Source organism: Grammomys surdaster, unplaced genomic scaffold, assembly GCF_004785775.1.
Source record: "Grammomys surdaster isolate TR1022 unplaced genomic scaffold, NIH_TR_1.0 61, whole genome shotgun sequence".
NCBI lineage: Eukaryota > Metazoa > Chordata > Mammalia > Rodentia > Muridae > Grammomys > Grammomys surdaster.
In genome coordinates, this window is record NW_021604563.1 from 16069105 (window position 1) to 16087584 (window position 18480).

Genomic DNA, 18480 nt, shown 5'->3' on the forward strand with positions numbered 1-18480 from the left:
CCCCCACTTTGCTCCTTAAGACCTGCAACAGTTGGGAGAGTTGGCCTGGGGGGTCATGAAAGCAGGGTAACTGGCCCTGCCCCACTCCAGCTGCAGCACTCAGGAAAGTGGTCCCTGCATCTAGCCTTGGCAACACAGTAGTGCTGGCCCAGAGCAGTGGTAGTAGGTTAGCCAGCCCTGAGAACACAGTAAATGAGACCTGACTCCACCACTGATTTGCCAGAAGGTGGTGTGAGTGCGAGGGTGCTGATGCCCTTCCCCTTACCCCCTCCACCTGCAGCAATCTGCAGAACTTGCCTTGTAGTCACAAGATTTGATCAGTTGGCTCTATCCCTCACCAAATTGCAGCAATCAAAAAGACAGGCCATGTACCTTGCCTGGGCATCCCTGTAGAGCTGCCACTTTAGAAGGGGTCTAGGGTGAGCTGGCCTAGAGGGTAAATGCATGGGAGAGCTAGCCACCCCCATTTGTCTGGCACGGGGTGATGTGAGTGGAGGGGTGATTCCTCCCCCTCTCCCTGTTGCTACCTGCAGTAGCCAGGAGTGCTGACCCTGGGTTTATGAGAGCAGAAGAGATTGCCCTGACCCCCTCACTTGCTGTAGCATTCTGGAGAGAGGACCCAGCATCACACCTGGGCAGTATAGGGGAGCTAGCCCTTATGGCAAAGGTTCTAGAGAGCCAGCCTGGAGAGTGTAAGAGCATAGTTGTCCCAGTGTCTCACAGACTACAGCACTTTGGAAAGTGGGGCCTGAACATTGACTTAGCAGCACAGTCAAGGTAAGCTGGCCCTGAAAGTATGAGGGCAGGAGAGCTGACGCTGACTCCTGTCAATGGCAGCTTTGGAAATTGAGAAAGGGCCAGTCCTACAGTTCCAAAGCTGTAGAATCTTCATGACATGGGACAACAACAGGATAGCCTGGAGAAGTCCCAAATGAAGATCCAATATTGATGGTGTTACAGAAGCCAAAGAAGTCAAACCAAATTAAAGACTCACTGAAATGAACATTTGAAAGTGAAGATATGTGGACAAAGGGGCACACTGTGACATACTACAGCTTTCACAATGAGATATTGTCTACGCTTTGGGTTTTGTTGTTTGTTTGCTTATGAGTTTTATTTGGGTGCTGTGTTATAAGAGCTAATGGCTAATATAAAGGGATGGGGAGATGAGCAGAACTGGAGTGCATCATGTGGAACTCAACAAAGAATCAATAAATAGTTTAAAAAGCAAGAAGTTAATTGAACAGTATTTTAGGGACTGCTATGTGATTGGTGTTGTTCTTTATCCCAGTGGTGGGGCATGATCATTATTAAGTAGGAGACCATTTTGCATTATTTAGTCTTACATGTAATTTGGCTTCATAGTGTGCTATGCAATCTGAAAAAGAAAGCAACATAAAAATCTAAACTCCAGTTTTTCTGTATCTCTTGAAAGTAATTATGTCATGACTTTTGATGAGCTGGAATTAGGGAAAAGATTACAGAAAGAAAAACTCTGTACTATTAAATTTCAATAAGAATTTATATCTACATAGCAGTTCATAAATGTGGTAAGTGATAGAACAGTGCAAATTTTAAAAGATTAATCTTGTGCCACATAAGTTATGTGCATACAGAAAATTTGTTCATTTCTTTCCTTTAGAAAGATATAATGGAATTGTTCATTCAGCACATGAAACTCTCAGAAATTGTATCTAAGGGAAAGGTTCCAGTTTGATCCACTGCAGAGTACCACACTTTCAGACCCAAGATTTCTCCAGACTGACAGCCACAGCAAGCAAGAGAATTAGCTTATTGCCTCTAGGCCCTGTGCCAAGCCAAGCAGCTTGAGCAGTCCCCACTGAGCCCATCATGATTGGACATAGGCATATGAAAGAGGCCCCAGGTAGCACCCCAGGATAAGGAAACTGGATTCCTCATGAAAAATGAATACAGATTATAGAGAGCTTAATATGATAAAACCTGTCATTCACATTGCTATACTTAATATTGTTCTTTAATGAACAATTCATACAAGTCATGGAATCTATTCATGCTGCATTAGAACATGTTGATATGTTTATTTAGTATGTCTTTATTTGCTGATCCCTTGTATCAGCTAGAACATGCTTGGATTGGATGGTGGTTACCCTTTTTACGGTTTGTCTATATCTCCTGTGAAAAGCTTCATTACATGGAAAGTAAAATGTTGTGTGTGTAAGAGATTTGAAAAAGCATCTGGTAGAACAGTATAAGAAGCTGAAGTGTTAAAAGTAATGTATTCTGTAAAGGTGGGAAAAGGTACTTTCAGAACTCACAGATGTGTTAGATTAAATGAGGGATGGATTCTTAAGAATAACTATATTTTGTTTGATGGATATAGTATCAGATTCTTTTCTAAACATTCATCTTTGCATTCACAAACTTGTATAGCTCCTTTTACTCATCAGAAAGCTTCTTATAGTAGATGGAGGTTAATGACTCACTACTGGTCAAAGTACAGAAAATATGTGCCTTTGGAGTGCTCAGACAAAACGGGACTTACATTTTACAAAGAGTATTTCCCAAAACTCAGGAATCATCATGGAAAATGGGGAAGAATGACTGAAAGAGTCAGAATTTGGAGAAGACTGCTGAATAACAGTGTCTTCTAGACATGACAGGACTGTTGCTTATGGGCACAAAGCAGCTGTATTTGTCTTTATAAGATAGAGCCTATCCAACAAGGCCATCCTCTGCTACATATGTGGCTGGAGCCATGGGCCCCTCCACATGGACTCCTTGGTTGATGGTTTAGTCCCTGAGATCTTTGGGGGGTTCTGGTTAGTTGATATTATTGTTCTTCCTATGGGGTTGCAAACCCCTTCAATTCCTTCAGCCCTTTCTCAAACTCCTTAATTGGGGAACCCATTGGGGACTCCAGGCTCAGTCCAATGGTTGGCTGTGAGCAGTCCTTGGTCCTGTGAAGGCTCAATGCCCCAGTGTAGGAGAATTCAAGGGCAGGAAGGCAGGAGTGGGTGGGTAGGTGGGGGAATACCTTCATAGAAGCAAGGGAGGGTATGGGATAGAGGGTTCCAGGGGGGAACTGGGAAATGGAATAACATTTGAAATGTAAATAAAGAAATTATCCAATAAAATTTTTTAAAAAGTAAGAGTCTATCAAAATGCCATCATAGAGACACGAAAGTCTCTTGAAGCCCCAATGTCTAGATATTGGGAACTAATGGTTGCTAAGGGAAGGAGAGTCAATTTCCTTTAGTGATGTGGTTTCTGCTATGTTGTCCATGCTCCCATTCTCATGCAAATATACAGAGACTTATCAGATTCCATAGATTTTATTTATTTTTAACAAAAGAAGGCATGAAACTTGAAGAGGACATGGTTGAGGGAATCTTGAAGAAGTTAGAAGAATGGAAGATGGATATGACAAACACACTGTATCTTAATGAAATTCTAAAACACTTAAAAAAACAAATTAAAACAATCCTATTGACCAAGGAAAAAGTTGAGGCTATTGTCACTGTTGTTGGACTCATAACAGTATTAGGATGTAAAATGTCTACTGCTAAAAATCGAAGCATCCTTTGGATGCAGGACATAGGTATATCAAGCTTCCTCACTGCTGGTTACTTTTCAAAGTACAAGGATGTTTCTTCCATGTTGTTGTAGAATTATTGTCAATAGTCCTAATGGAAAACCCATGTGATACACTATTAAAATGTCAGACAAGATATTCCTGTTGGTATAACAATGGCAGGACATTAAAAAAAATAGCCAAAACCTTTCTAATTAGATCCATAGGCCCCTTCATGGGCACAACCCTAATCTAGTACTACTGTAAGGTAGAGCAAAGGCTTATGAGTAGAGTAGTCACAGATCTTAGTGCAGAAATAACTGCTATTAATTGCAGGTTATATGTCTGTCAAATTTTCTTCTAGACATTTGCATTTATTTCCAAAAACTACTATTGCTGCCAGCTTCAGTCAGTTATGGGGAGCAATTACTTTCTTCAGTGACTTGTGGTACATTGCAGAGACTCATATCTACTTATACTCCTAAGAAAAAATGACTATTGTAGTACCATGATGGCCTGATGGAAGAAAATAATCAGACATCTACATTACCCCATCTAAGGCTCACTAAACACCACAAAAGAAAGGGAAGGAGGGACTTAAGGATTTTCTTCAGACAAAGGAGAAAGGTGTTGTGTGGTTATTTTCCCCAAATTGAAATAGCCCACCTAGAGGGAGGATAGGAGCTTATAAAAAATCTCAGGAAGTAAAACTTACAATGCCTTGGAAGCTATTGAAACCTATAAGCTTGACAAGTCCTCTCCTTAAGGTTGCATAAGTAATGAAATTGCAAGGAAAGGAAGACCATTCAATCAACTGAACTGCCTGCAAAGTACACAGGAAATACCAGGAATGAAGCATTTGTGATTCTTCAACCATTCTGAGTTACCCAAGTAACCATACCAGTACCCTTGAAAGTAACTTCAATAAACATACTGGTTCAATAACTTAGACTTGTGAGGAAGCACTTCTTGGCTAGTTCACAGGGGCCCTATATGTAATGAGAAGACATTTTTTTACAGATTCTCAAGAATTGTAACATATCAAGAAAAATGTACTCATTTGTACACATTAATTTTTTTCTAATCATTAAATAAATGTTCATTCTACATTCAAATGGACAATAACAAAAATAATAGTAATATATATAGCAATGACCTTCTTTTCTTACAAACCACAAGGCTAATTGAAATACACAGGTTGATATGTATTTCTTTTTTAACCATATATTTATTCACTTATTTGGTGTGTGTGTGTGTGTGTGTGTGTGTGTGTGTATGTGTGTGTGTGTGCGTGAGAGAGAGAGAGAGAGAGAGAGAGAGAGAGAGAGAGAGAGAGAGACATAGCACGTATAGAGTTCCCTTTACAACATGCAGATCCTGGGCATTGAACTTAGATTATGAGGCTTGGCTTGGCAGAAAATATTCTCTCACTGGCCAATCTCATTAGGCCTCTCACGTTTATTTTTAAATAAATTTACTGTTTATTTTTGGAAGACAACTGATAGTTTTGGACTTTTCAACTGCACTGTGGAATGTGGTTCAAGCCAATAAAATTTACCTCAATGATATAAATCTTACTTGCTTTTATTGCCTAATATATTAGCCAAATATAACATGTTGTTGTTGAATAATTGAAATGTGTCAAATTACAAATGAGGAATCCTGAAATCCATCTTCATTAATTGATTAAAATTGAAATAACAACATGTAGCAAGTACCTACTCTTGGAAGCATCGAGTTACAGGGAGTGGGGAGGGCATATGTGGGATGTGGGTGTGGTGGAGGGGTAACTGGGAAGTGGGATAACACTGGGAAGCAGATATCATTTGAGGTATAAACTAATGGAATGATTAATAATAATAAGTACAACATCTACAGAGAAACAGTGGATGGAGATTAGAGACTCTTATGGAAGAATAGGAGGAAATATTATGGGTCCAGAAGTAGACAGGAACTCTGCAGTAACACCAACAGAGTCAACTCACCTGGACCCTTGGGGCTCTCAGACGCTGAACTACCACCCAAAGAACATACATGGGCTGGACCTAGGCTTCCCCACACACATGTAGCAGATGTGCAGCTTGGTCTTCATGTGGGTCCTGAACAACTGGAGCAGGGGCTATCCCAAAAGCTATTGTCTGTCTGTGGGATATGTTCTTCTAGCTGGGCTGCCCTGTCTTGCCTCCGTGGGAGAGGAAGTGCCTAGCCTCTCAAAGATTTGAAATGCCAGTGTTGGGGGAAACACTGGGGGTCCCCACCTGCTCATAGGAGAAGAGAGGGAAAATGGGGGAGGGATTGTGAAAGAAGGTGACAGGGAGGGGTCAGTGAGAAGGATGTAAAGATAATAATAATAATAATAATAATAATAATAATAATAATAATAGTGTCATCCATGCAACTGAAGAAATCAATCAAAAACAATACATGTATTCTTCCTCATATGTCCAAGACCTAAAAAAAATTATAATTTTCCCCTTTTGGGGGAGGAAAACAACATTTTAACACTGTGGTGGAAGTATTTATATAATTTGAAGAACATGGTTCAAATCTAATTCTGTCCATCTATCTTTAATCTTGAGTTCATTTTGTGTTAAAGAGCTAGGCATAAATTAAATTGATAATCAAACTGCTTATTACTTTCTTGATGATTTCCCAAACTTTTAGTTTGTTATGTTTCCTGACACTTTGAATACAAATGGATAAGTAAACAGATTAGAAAATTTATTTTTGTTTAGTTTAATGAACATTCAGGAATTTGACATAGAGGTGTTTGCAAAGCTTTCATATTATTTGGAAGGCTTTAATACAAATGTGTTCTGTTGAAGCCAACTCCTCCTGGGTCAATGTTAATTTTTTTGATTTTGTGGTTTAGTTATTTACTTGTAGGGGCATGGAATCAATCTTGGTGAGAATATTTGTGTATTACAGAAATTAAGATATGTATTTCAGTAGAATTGGTTTTTTTTGGTTTGTTGTTGTTGTTTTTTTTTTGTTCTGCTGCTGCTGCTGCTGCTGCTGCTGCTGCTGCTGCTGCTGCTGCTGCTGCTGGTAGTGGTGAATATTTTGCCTGCTTTAGGGAAATTTTTCCTCCGACTGGGTTGCCTTGTCCAGCCTTAATAAGAGAGGATGTGCCTAATTTTATTGTAACATATTATGTCATGTTTGGTTGATATTCCTTTGAGGGTGTCCCTTTTCTGAAGGAAAACTGAGAAGCAGATCTGGGAGAGAAGAGAGGCAGTAGGGGGAGAGGGTCTGGAAGGAGAGGAGAAAGGGAAATTGTGGTCAGGGTGTAATATATGAGAGACGAATAAATTTAAAATGTTGGATTCTATTCGTCAACAAACAGGAGGTTTGTATGAAACAAGCCACTGAGATATTCCCTAATATAAAGCAAATTTGTCATAGTGATGTGGCATTTTATAATTGGAACATCTGTTTGTGTATAAAATACTAAAATTCATGATTATATAGTTTTGAAGAAATAATGAGTTTAATTCACACATTCAATAAAACAATGAGCAACATTTATTTAAATATATTCTGTTAATCTATCAAAAGTTATTCTATAACTGTAAATGAAGAAAGTGGCCTTGAACTCAGAGATCTACCTGCCTCTGTCTCCCGATGTTGAGATTAAAGGCACCCACCAACACTGCCAAGCTCACAAAGGTAGCATGAATCTGAATGTGGGTGCTAGGACCTCAACCTAGGTCCTTTACACCTCTGCAAGAATTACAAGTTCTCTAAACCACAGAGTCTATTTCATTTTAAGCAATGTCTTTGGACAATTTGTTCACGAAAGCAATTCTAATTCTTAGTTAAATCTGTGTGAAAATATTCAAACAAGTAGGATATTTTTACATGATCACCGAAATATATGAGACTGTATAAAAAAAGATCACTTTTCCAGTTAAAGTCCATCAACTCTAATACATTTCCTAATATCAGAAAACATCTTCTCCTAGCTTGACAGACTAGAATAATTGGACATCCTGCACTATAGATCTGGCTGTGTCTACCCTGCCAATGATAGGGTTATAGAAATGTATGACAATGGCTAGCTTTTTATGTAGTGTTAGCAATCTGAACTCAGGTCTTCATGTGATAGTGCTTCAGTGACTGACCAATTTCCCTAGCTATGCTTTACTGGTTTTAACAAATATTTTGTTCATATTATCTCTAGTTAGTCAAATAGAATAGACAATTACTGTTATTTTCATTTTACAATTGAAATACATTCAAGAGAGGGACTTATCATATTTCAGGCTGTTTAATCAATCAGTGACAAACTAGAACTGGGACCAAAGCACAAAATATAAAATAAAAGCATAAATACTGTACAGTAAAGAATACCTTACAGTTTTCACTTCAAAAAGATGCACAATGTTGCATCATATCATCCCACAAATAGGAATGTGTTTTACACAACAGCGCTCCCTGTGATTAGTTTGGCTGTACATCCTATATACAGGGCACTTGATTTCAAGACACAAGATTTGAGTAAAAAGGAGATCTGTGGCAGTAGAAAGACAACAAACCCGAACAATAACAAAACCTAGCAGGCCTAGTCAGAAACCAGACTTTAAGATACTGCATAATAATAGAATCAATGATCTATGTGTTAGTACTGAAGATTTAGTGGTACTGCTGATATTTATCAAAGTTTGTATGCAATTAATACCCTCGTCTTCTTCAAAATAGTGATTCCTACCTTTATAACAGAGGCACCAGCTCTGGAGAGTGGACTGTGAATCTGGGCTGCAGCAGCCATGTTGGCAATAGTATTGAGATGATTCATCTGATTCATTGCCATGGCAACTGATGCAGGAGGTAAGCTGACTGGAAGTAGGGGATGAGGCATCATCATAAATGGGAGATCCAGACCTAAAAGAGACAGTACACATTAAAATATTTACATAATGGCAAGAGGAAGATTTTCTAAAGCATTCTTGTTCATTATTATAGCATTTTAAATTTCTTTTATTGCACAACAGTAACATTTTGGGCCATCAATACTATCAATGGAATCTTTTGATAGTCACATAGTTTCTGGTATGTTACTATCTTTAAAAGATTTAAATAGGCGAGTTAGTCAGGCAGAATACAGATTGCCTGAGTTTCAAATTATTAAAGAAAATATGTCAATAAAAGGAATGCTTAAAACTCCAATTTTATATCTTTGTGAATAAAAAATAAGTATCATGTTAATGTACTAACCTGATTTCCATTATAATTGCAAATGTCAGTGTTGTTTATATTGCCAGGAATTCAATGCCTTTATTGCAATTTGAAATGATTTTCAAGTGTTTTAGATATCTTAAGGAATAACTCTAAACTGTTATACATTCTACTTGTGATAGTCACAGGCATGTCATTAGGTAAATGCTGCAAACTAAAATAATTGTCTGCTTACTACTTATTAAGTTGTCTGAATTTAGAAGTGTCTTTGAAGAGATGCAAGATGAATTTAGACTAACATGTGAACATTAGCATTTTAAAATGTATTTTTAATTTTTCTTCTATAGAATTTTTATATAACAATGTTTTTAACCTTGTGTTCTAAAATAGGATTACAATTTATAATTTATAATTAAAACTTTACAATTTATAATGGTCTATGAAAATGTTATAGACAGTACTCATATTGATCCTACCTACAGTAACATAATATTACTCAATTTTCCTGTCTGACATTCTTTCAGAGTGTTTCAGGAGTGTTTTCAGCAGACACTGATGTCCAATTTATTAAATCATTAATAGAAGTAATTCTATCACTCAACCACATGGTATAGGTAACACTTGTCTCCCACTCTGTGAACCTGCATATTTGACATAAAAATTTAAAGTGAAATCCAACTTAGATAGAGGCTGAGAGGAAGAAATAGTTTTATTTGAGATGTGACTTCTTTATTCAATTGTGATGGTTGATTTAAAGCTGTTGTGAAATGCAATAAGAACATAAGATAATAAAACACAAGTCAGGATTATATGGTCTTTCAACACTTGAGACCACTGCAGTTTTAAAAACTTCCTTAATAATAAGCACACCTGTCCCTAATGTTTGTGTGGCAGACAGCTATGAAATGCTGACAGATGTCCAAGGGCTAAAAGAAGCATAAACATTTAAATAATACATCAAAGTCAAGAAGTGGAATGTTTTGTACTTTTTATGACTATGTGTTGAATAAGATATATTAAAGGTCCCTATCTATATTATAGCATTCAACATTTAAGGACATTTCAGAAACGATTTATGACATCAATGTACTAGCTATCAAATGTTTCTCTTGGGATTATTAAGTTATCACCAGCAAAGACTAACTGACTTCAAATGGAATCCTTCACTAAACTGCATTTAGTTTTTTTTTCTCAAAGGAATAGCAAAAGTAAGTCTTGATTTCAATTGATGAGTTTTTCTAATACATTTGTATATAATCTGTAACAATCTACTGGAAGTTATCGTTTCTGAAATTTCTTTGTAAGCATTTAATTATAAATTGACATATGAAACATATTTGAATAATTATGGGTAAAAATGTGACATTATAATGATGTATTGAATGTGGCCAACAAACACACATATTCATCTTCTTAAATATTTATAATTCTAAGGAATATTGTTTTAAGTGAAATAAACTAAACACATAAAGATCACAGAATGTCTCATGTATGTGAAAACTCTCAAAGTAGAAATTTCTTGTCAGTCATACAAAATTATTTGCATTTTCATGCATTTAAATTCCTTACTAATCATGCATTTCATATGATGAAACAGTAAGTAATATATGATAATTATTAAGATTCATCTTTATCCTAAAATGTTTATCTAATATTCCATATAATAAGCATTGATAACCTTAAATGGTTTTCTTTACAAAATTAAAAATAATTTTAAACCTTGATTCTTGTAATATGTTCACAATATTTTAGTCAAAAAATAAACTGTGTATTAAAAGTTGTTATCAATGTCTTCCTTTAATCTCAAAATCTTTAATAAGATTTAGTTCAATTTCTACTTCCTTTAATCATGAAGTGATCTTTTCTCATTTTCAAATGATATTCAACATCACCCAGACACCATCTGGCCACATCAAGAAAAATGCTTACTTAAAATCCAATTGACATGCAAACTAAATGCAAACTACAAACAGAATTCAACAGTTCATTGGCAGTTTTAAAATACAATTCACCAAATATTTCAAATAACCACGAAGGACTTGAGTCACACTTTTAGATCCTGACCTGCAATACTTAATTGTCAATCGACTAAAATTCTTCAGACTCTAAGCTAATATTTACATTGGAGGCCAGTTTAAAAGTGACCCTGATATTAGTTACACATGCAAAGCATATGCAAATATTGAATTACTTAGGTCAACCTTTTGCTAAAGCTGGAAACATTAAATTAAAACCCATCAACAGTATAAATCATGATAGCACTGTGGTTTATTTAATTCACGTGCCAGCTATGTATATATAACATGGTGATGAAGAAAAATCTGAGTTTAAAAAAATCATCATCAGAATGTGCCTTCCCACTCCTGCTAACCACAAGGACCTAACGAAAGCTATTATCAGCATCTTTTTTGCTGTACCTTCATATTCTAGCAACTCATAACATTCTTATGTAAATGGATACACCACCTCTTCCTAATCATGAAGGGTACAAACTTCAGTTGTACTCCATTTGTTCATCTAAATCTGACATCAATTTGTCTAAAGTCATGTTTGTTGATTTCTATTGATTTTTTTTCATTTCTATAGTGATATCAGACAAAACCCTGTTCAATAACAATTCCCAATGTCTTTGGCTGTTCTTAAGCCATTTCAGTTACAGCTTTAGTCCAATTTGTAAACTTCCAGTGATTAATTTCTACACTAGCAAAACACACAACTTCCTTGAGTTTGGTCATTGAATTTCTAGTTCTGCTATCTCATGTATTCTTCACTCCAGATCTACAATACTATTTGTATCTCTCTACAGATGAAACTCACCATAGCATCACCTCACATGGAGGACTTTCTTGGGAATTGTAACTCTAACCCAGCATAATGCAACACAACACAGCAATTTTTAAAATTGAAATCTAAAGTTTTTAAAGAATATTTTGCTTCTCCCAGTAGAGAAACCCCTTATTGGTTGTCCAATGCAGAGTAGTCATCCAAGAAACCATATATACAGTAAGAAAAACAGACTAAGCAGGTTGTATTTATGTTCTCATACATACACACAAATAGACGGGTGATAGCAATACAATTCTATCTCAAATTAAAACATTAAGACTATTTGTACCTTTAGGTTTGCAGAATAGACAAGCAAAAAAATTTTTGCTATACAGTAGCCCCACAGTCCCTGCACAACTAACTTTTTAATTAGTATCCTGAATTACTGTAGTATATTGTTATCAACAAGTATACCATTACTTATAAATTATTATTCATCAAATTACTTAGTTTATACTAGAAGTCAAATTTTGAATTATAGTATCTTGGGTCTATAGTTCTAGTATCATACAGAATGATTTCAACATCTCAAAATTCACTGTGTTTTTTTCTTAAACATTCTATTCCACTTAATCTCTGGCAGCTACTAAACTTTATTGTCTCTGTAGATTTGCTTTTTTTCCTAATGTCATATAGTTAGACTCATGCATTATTTAGTCTTTTCAGATGCTTTGTTTTGCACTTACTAATGTGCACATAACACTTATTCAAATCTATATAAAGAATGCTAGTATGTGTGTGTGTGTGTGTGTGTGTGTGTGTATGTGTGTGTATTAATTATGTTTAAATTTTTGCAGTCCAGCTGTTGCTCTCCTCCAGGTTTCCCCTCCCAGTTCCTCATCCTGTTCCTCCTCCCCCATCTCAAAGAGGATGTTCCACCCTTTCAGCCAGGCCTTCCCACTCCCTGGGGCCTCAAGTCTCTTGAGGGTTAGGAACATCTTCTCTCACCAAGGCCAGACCCCGCAGTCCTCTGCTATGTATGTATCAGGGGCCTCAGGTCAGCTCATGTAGGCTGCCTGGTTGGTGGCTCAGTGTCTGAGAGATCCTGGGGGTCTAGGTTAGTTGAGACTGCTGGTCTTCCTATGGGGTCCCCCTCCTCCACAACTTCTTCCAGCCTTTCCATAATTCAACCACAAAGTTGCTCGACTTCTGTCCAATGGTTGGGTGTAACTATCTGCTTCTGTCTCAGTCAGCTGATTGTTGGGCCTCTCAGAGGACATCCATGCTTGGCTCCTGTCTCTAGGCACATCATATCATTAGTAATAGTGTCGGGCCTCGGAGCTTCCCCTTGAGAAGGATCCTAAGTTGAGCTGGTCACTGGAGGCTTTTTCCCTCAGTCTCTTCTCCATTTTTGTCCCTGAAGTCTTTTAGACAGGAACAATTCTGGGTAAGAATTTTTTACTGTGGGATGGCAGCCCCATCTCTCCATTGATGCTCTGTCTTTTTTACTGGAGGGAAACTCTACAAGTTCCCTCTACTCATTGTTGGACATTTAATCTAAGGTCCTTTGAGTGCTGAGAGTCTCTCATCTACCAAGTCCCAGTACTTTCGAGAGGTTCCCTCTACCTCCCATCCTGTGAGGTTTCATATTTCCATTCTCAAAACAACACAATCAAAAAGAGGGTATAGAGCTAAACAGAGAATTCCCAACAGAGGAATTTCCGAATGACAGAGAAGCATTTATCAAAGAAATGTTCAAAGTCCTTAGTCATCAGAGAAATGCAAATCAAAATGACCCTGAGATTCCACCTTTTATCAGTCAGAATAGGTCATATATTTTTACTTTTATTGTTCCAGAACATTTATTATCATAGTTTTTTGACCCATTTACCTAATTAAGTACATCTTGTTTGCTTTCAATATTTAGCAATTTATAAAGCTATCCTAAGCCTTAATGTGTAGGTGTTTGTGTTGGTACATGTTTCACATTAATTAGGACAAATATGAAAAACTTTATTTGGATTATAAGATGGGTCAAAAATGACCTCTAAGTGACTATGCTGGTTTCAATTTTATCTGGGATCAAAGCATTTTCCTTATGATTGACAAATGTATAAGCAGGATATGTTTGAGAGAGTTTTGGATTTTACATATTATAATAATTGCATAATGAAATCTCATTTTAATTTACACATTTCTAATGACATATGATGCAAAAATTGCTTTGGTAAGTTTTTTTTCGATCCACACAGTTATTTTATTTTTTGAAGTTTCTGTTTAAGTCTCTGTCTATGTTTTATATTTTTAAATATATATATATTCCATCAGTTTTTAGCATATATGTATTTGGGGAAAATAGAACTCCACTCTATGGCATTTCTGTATAGTTCCTAATTGTAAGTTCTACAGAGATTTCAATTTTACAAAACTCCAATTTATCAATCGTTTTATTTTTGTGTTTATACACATTATTATGTTTATAAATAAATAACTCAATTTTATTTCAAATAGAAACTGTAGAATAGTTTATAGATACCTGTTATAAATTCTTCCTTAATGTCTAATATTCTCCTGTGAATACATCTTGATGTGGTATCCTGTGGAGCGCTGCTGCCACGCCTTAAAGATGGTGCCTGCTTGCCCTTGCAGACTTGTAGTAAACAAGCCTTGTTTGGTCCTGGGGCGGTACTTCCTGGTGGCCTGATCTTGTGTCATGGGTCTTTGACCAATCACAGTGCGAGACGTGGTATGGGCTCATGGGCAGTCCTACACAGGGTATAAAGCTTCACTCCTGGGCTGGCTCGGGGGCAGACCTTCAAGCTTCATGTAACTAGCAACTCCTGAGTAAACTGCTGCTGGAAGGAACTGGTGTGCGAGTCTTTCTTCCCTGCTGGTCGGGGTGGTAGGCGCCGCACAGTATCCCATGTTTTGGAAGACTAATAATTACAAATTATATATTTAATTCTTTAATGTATTTTATATACCATTGAGATCATTTTGTCTTTCTTGTTAGATAATTGTCAAAGTGTATCTTTCAAGAAGTTTTGCCTACAATATAAAAATATATAATAGTTCAGAGTAGTTTCTATTACCTTATTAATATACATGAGATCAGTACCCTTTTCTGATATTATAAAAACATGTCCCTCTTCTTTTCCTTAACCTGGCAAGAGATTTATGTCATCAATCTTGTTAAAGGATAGCTTTCACTTCTATTATTCATTTAAATGGAAGTTCTGTTTTTAATTTCATCAATTAGTACAAAATTATTTATTGATTCTTTTGAAGTTAGTTTGGATTTGTTTGATTTATCTTCTTGTAGGAGAACATTCAGATAGAATCTGGTGGTCAATCTATCTGGCATACTGTGTTTCTAAATAAGAAGCATGACATACCATGCTTCTGAATATTCCCAGAAGCCAGAACACTAAACTCTGAAGTAGCATGATTAGCCGGGGTAGCATGTCTGCTGATGTATCTGTGCTCTCATGTCTCCATTAATGTGATTTTTTTGGAAAGAGATCTTGGTGATAAGAGCATTCACTGTCTAATCTGAGGTAATGTGCTAACCAATCTGAGTTGATAGGCTTCCACTATAATAAGTAGCTGTTCACATGCAATAGAGTAGACACTGTTTCCTAAATGATGCATTTTATAAGGTTCTATTTCTTTAAATTTGTTAATGTGGATTTTATGGTCCATGTTGAGTTTATCTTGGTGATATCCCCTGTGAATTTAAAAATATGTATTATTATACTGTTGGATAAAGTAATTGGAAATGTCAATTAAATTCAGTTGTTTAATTGTGCTGTTCAGCTCAATTATGTCCATCTTCTAGATGTGTCAATTATTTCTAGGTAGGTGATAAAGGATTCAAGAGTAGATTCATTTATTTCCTTTAAATTATATCAGTTTTTCTCACATAATTTAACACTGTTATCTGGTGGAAGTACTATAAGATACATTATGCTACTATAAATAAAATCGATAATTCAATTTTAGTTCTCCTGAAGTTGGCTTTGAAAATTAATACAGTTATTCCAACTTTTCTTTTTATTTCTTTGGCATACTAGTTAGTACTCTTTCCTTTGTAATTACTAAATATATTTGTGTTTTAAATGAGTTTCTCTTAGGAATCATATATTTGTTTCTTCTTTTATCAACGTTTCTTATTATCTTTGGTTTTTATAATATTGTTTGTGGCTGCTATTAGTTTTGCTGCATTTTGCTGAGTCAGTACAAAATTTCAAAGGGAGCAAATTCACCTTCAAGTGAAAGCAAAATACCTCATGTTTGATGTTATTAGGATACATACATCAGCTGCTATCATTTAATTGGCCATTGCAGACCATTTGCTTGATAAGTGGTCATTAAACTAATTTAAGTAGCTTCTACATTTATTTGTTGTTTTCATGTTTTCTTAATCTCTTTTATCCCATCTTCCCTCTTTTGCTGCCTTCTTAGGTTTTAGTGGAACAATTTATATACAATTTATAACAATTACACTTCTTATTTTCCCTAGTCTCTGTTCTCCCTCTTATGTCACCTTATAGATAAGATTATTATTTGGTTTGGAATATTTTAAATTTAATGATTTTTTTGAGAACTTCATATATAAATTCTGTATTAATAACATTGCCACTCTTCTCTCAACTCTACAACTCCTCCAATATCCCTCAATTCTCTCAAATCCATGAACTCTATTTCTTCAATTATACACACATGCACACACACACACACACATCAATAAACATTTTCTTCTGAGCACATTTATTGTTGCTCACATTTCTCAGATGTGTATGAATTTATGGCTAATAGTTTGGATTTGGATAAACTGGCCTATTTCTGGAGAGGTTTTCATGTAGATTTAGAACTCATCTAAATGTAGTGCTATATAAATACATGGATAGTACAAATGCCATATGAAAAGAATATTTTTTATTAATTATTTTATTTATTTACATCCCAAATGCTGCCCCTCTTCCTGGTCCCTTGTCCACTAGTTCTTTACTCCGTTCTCCCTCCCCTTTGCCTCTGAGAGGCTGCTCCCCCATCAACCCACCCACTCCCACCTCAACCTGCTAGCATCCTTCTTCCCTGGGGCATCAAGTTTCTACAGGATTAAGTACATCCTTTCCCACTGAGGCAAGACAAGGCAGTTCTCTGATACATATGTAGGAGGGCAGGGCAGGGCATGGACCAACCCATGTGTGTTCTTTGGTTGTTGGCTTAGTCTCTGGAAGCTCTGAGGAGTCTGGGTTAGTTGATACTGTTTTCCTATGGGGTCGCAATCCCCTTCAGCTCTTTCTGAAACTCTTTCATAGGCATCCATGACCTCAGTCCAATGGTTGGCTAGAATCTGCATCTGTCTCAGTAAACTGCTGGTAGAACCTCTCAGAGAACAGCCATGATAGGCTCCTGTCTGCAAGCATAACATGGCATCAGTAATAGTGTCGATGTTTGATTTCTGCACATGGGATGGATCCCAAGTTGGGCCAGTCTCTGGATGGCCTTTCCTTCAGTCTCTGCTCCATTTTTGTCCCTGCATTTCCTTTAGACAGGAACAATTCTGGGTCAAAAATTTTGAAGAGTATTTTTAAATCTTCTCTCCTAGTATGATTTATTTCTCTTATCTACAAGACATAATCACCCAATTGGCTATTTTATGATCAGACTATTATGTTAAATTAAGAATAAGAAAAATATTTACATTATTTGATTGATTTCAGAATGTTCCAGCTGTATCAATTTTTTTCTTTCTGAATTACTGTTCATACTATGTTTCTTGCATCAGGTCTGTGGCAGTAGTGCCAAATTCTTTCTTACATTTTCTCTGCCTTGGTTTTCTGCAGGCTGAGTGACACGCTGTCTTGTAGAATGCTTTGGTATTTAACATATTACTGTACTTTTGACATGTTTTCTTTCTTTTTCAATGATTTTAGAAAAATTCTATCACTTTTTCAAACATGATCCATAAATGAAAGTGCATGTGCAGACGTCTGAAGGTTTATGGGACAAGTCCAAGTAACAAGAGAAAAGTCTTATAATCCCTATTTCTCTATAACATGTGTTGTTCTTGGAATGTGCTTTTGTGCTGCTCCCAGGTATAATGAACAGGAGTTCATTTTCTTTAGATTACCCATTATCTAACTTATTATTATTCAGATGATGTTTTCAAGCACACTTTTTCCTGTTGACTGTATACAGCCTAAACTCATGTGTCCTGGCCTTTTGAGTGGATACAACTTAAACTCAAGTGAACTTTGCCCATACTATTTTGCCTAACTCTTAGAATATAAACTGTCTGATGCCCTGAATAAAGTTTATTATCATATAAAACTTTGGTCTGTCTCATTTTAAGGTCCTACTCTCCTAGGTTCACACAGCCAACTAGAGTGACAACAATCACTGATAATTTAAATAGTTTACCATTTGTATTTTTGTTTACTTTTCCTTGTATGTTATGATTTCTAGACTACTACATTTTAGGTAAATAACCTATAACTTTTCTTTTTCAGTTGGGAGTTCTTTTAATGATAAAATAAAATATAATTTAATAAAACAAAAACTGATAAATGGAAAAACAAGTGGAAAAGAGTCTAAGAGAATATACAAGAAACAGATATAGATTAAGAGACCTACACTTTTGTACACTCTGGGATCCCACTAAAAAAAGTAAATTCTAAGACAACAGATAATCTTTATGCTTCCTCTTCCACAGTGTTCCCTGAGCCCTGAGGGGAAGGATTGATGGAGATATTAGCTGAGTGTTTCAAAGTTTCTCATTATCTCCATAATGTTGCCTGTGAGTGTGTTTGCTCCTATCTGCTACATGAGGAAGCTTCTCTGATGATGGATGATGAAGGCACTGATATATGAATATAGCAGAACGTCACTAGGAGTCATTTCATTTCTATGATTTTTTGTTGTCATTGTTTAAAGCAGTGGTACTTTGTTTTACCCAAGGTGCAGGCTGTCTAGTC

The 18480-nt window shown here is 36.1% G+C and overlaps 1 protein-coding gene across 3 annotated transcripts in view; it reads right to left on the reverse strand.

Moving 5' to 3' along the window:
* The window catches only part of Dach2 (dachshund family transcription factor 2), a 475334-nt gene that overhangs the window by 99675 nt on the left and 357179 nt on the right, over window positions 1-18480 (reverse strand). For all 3 annotated transcript variants that reach the window (XM_028783227.1, XM_028783156.1, XM_028783113.1), the window contains one exon: window positions 8265-8437. In XM_028783227.1, coding sequence (XP_028639060.1) covers window positions 8265-8437 — 173 coding nt within the window. The remainder of the gene's footprint in view (window positions 1-8264; window positions 8438-18480) is intronic.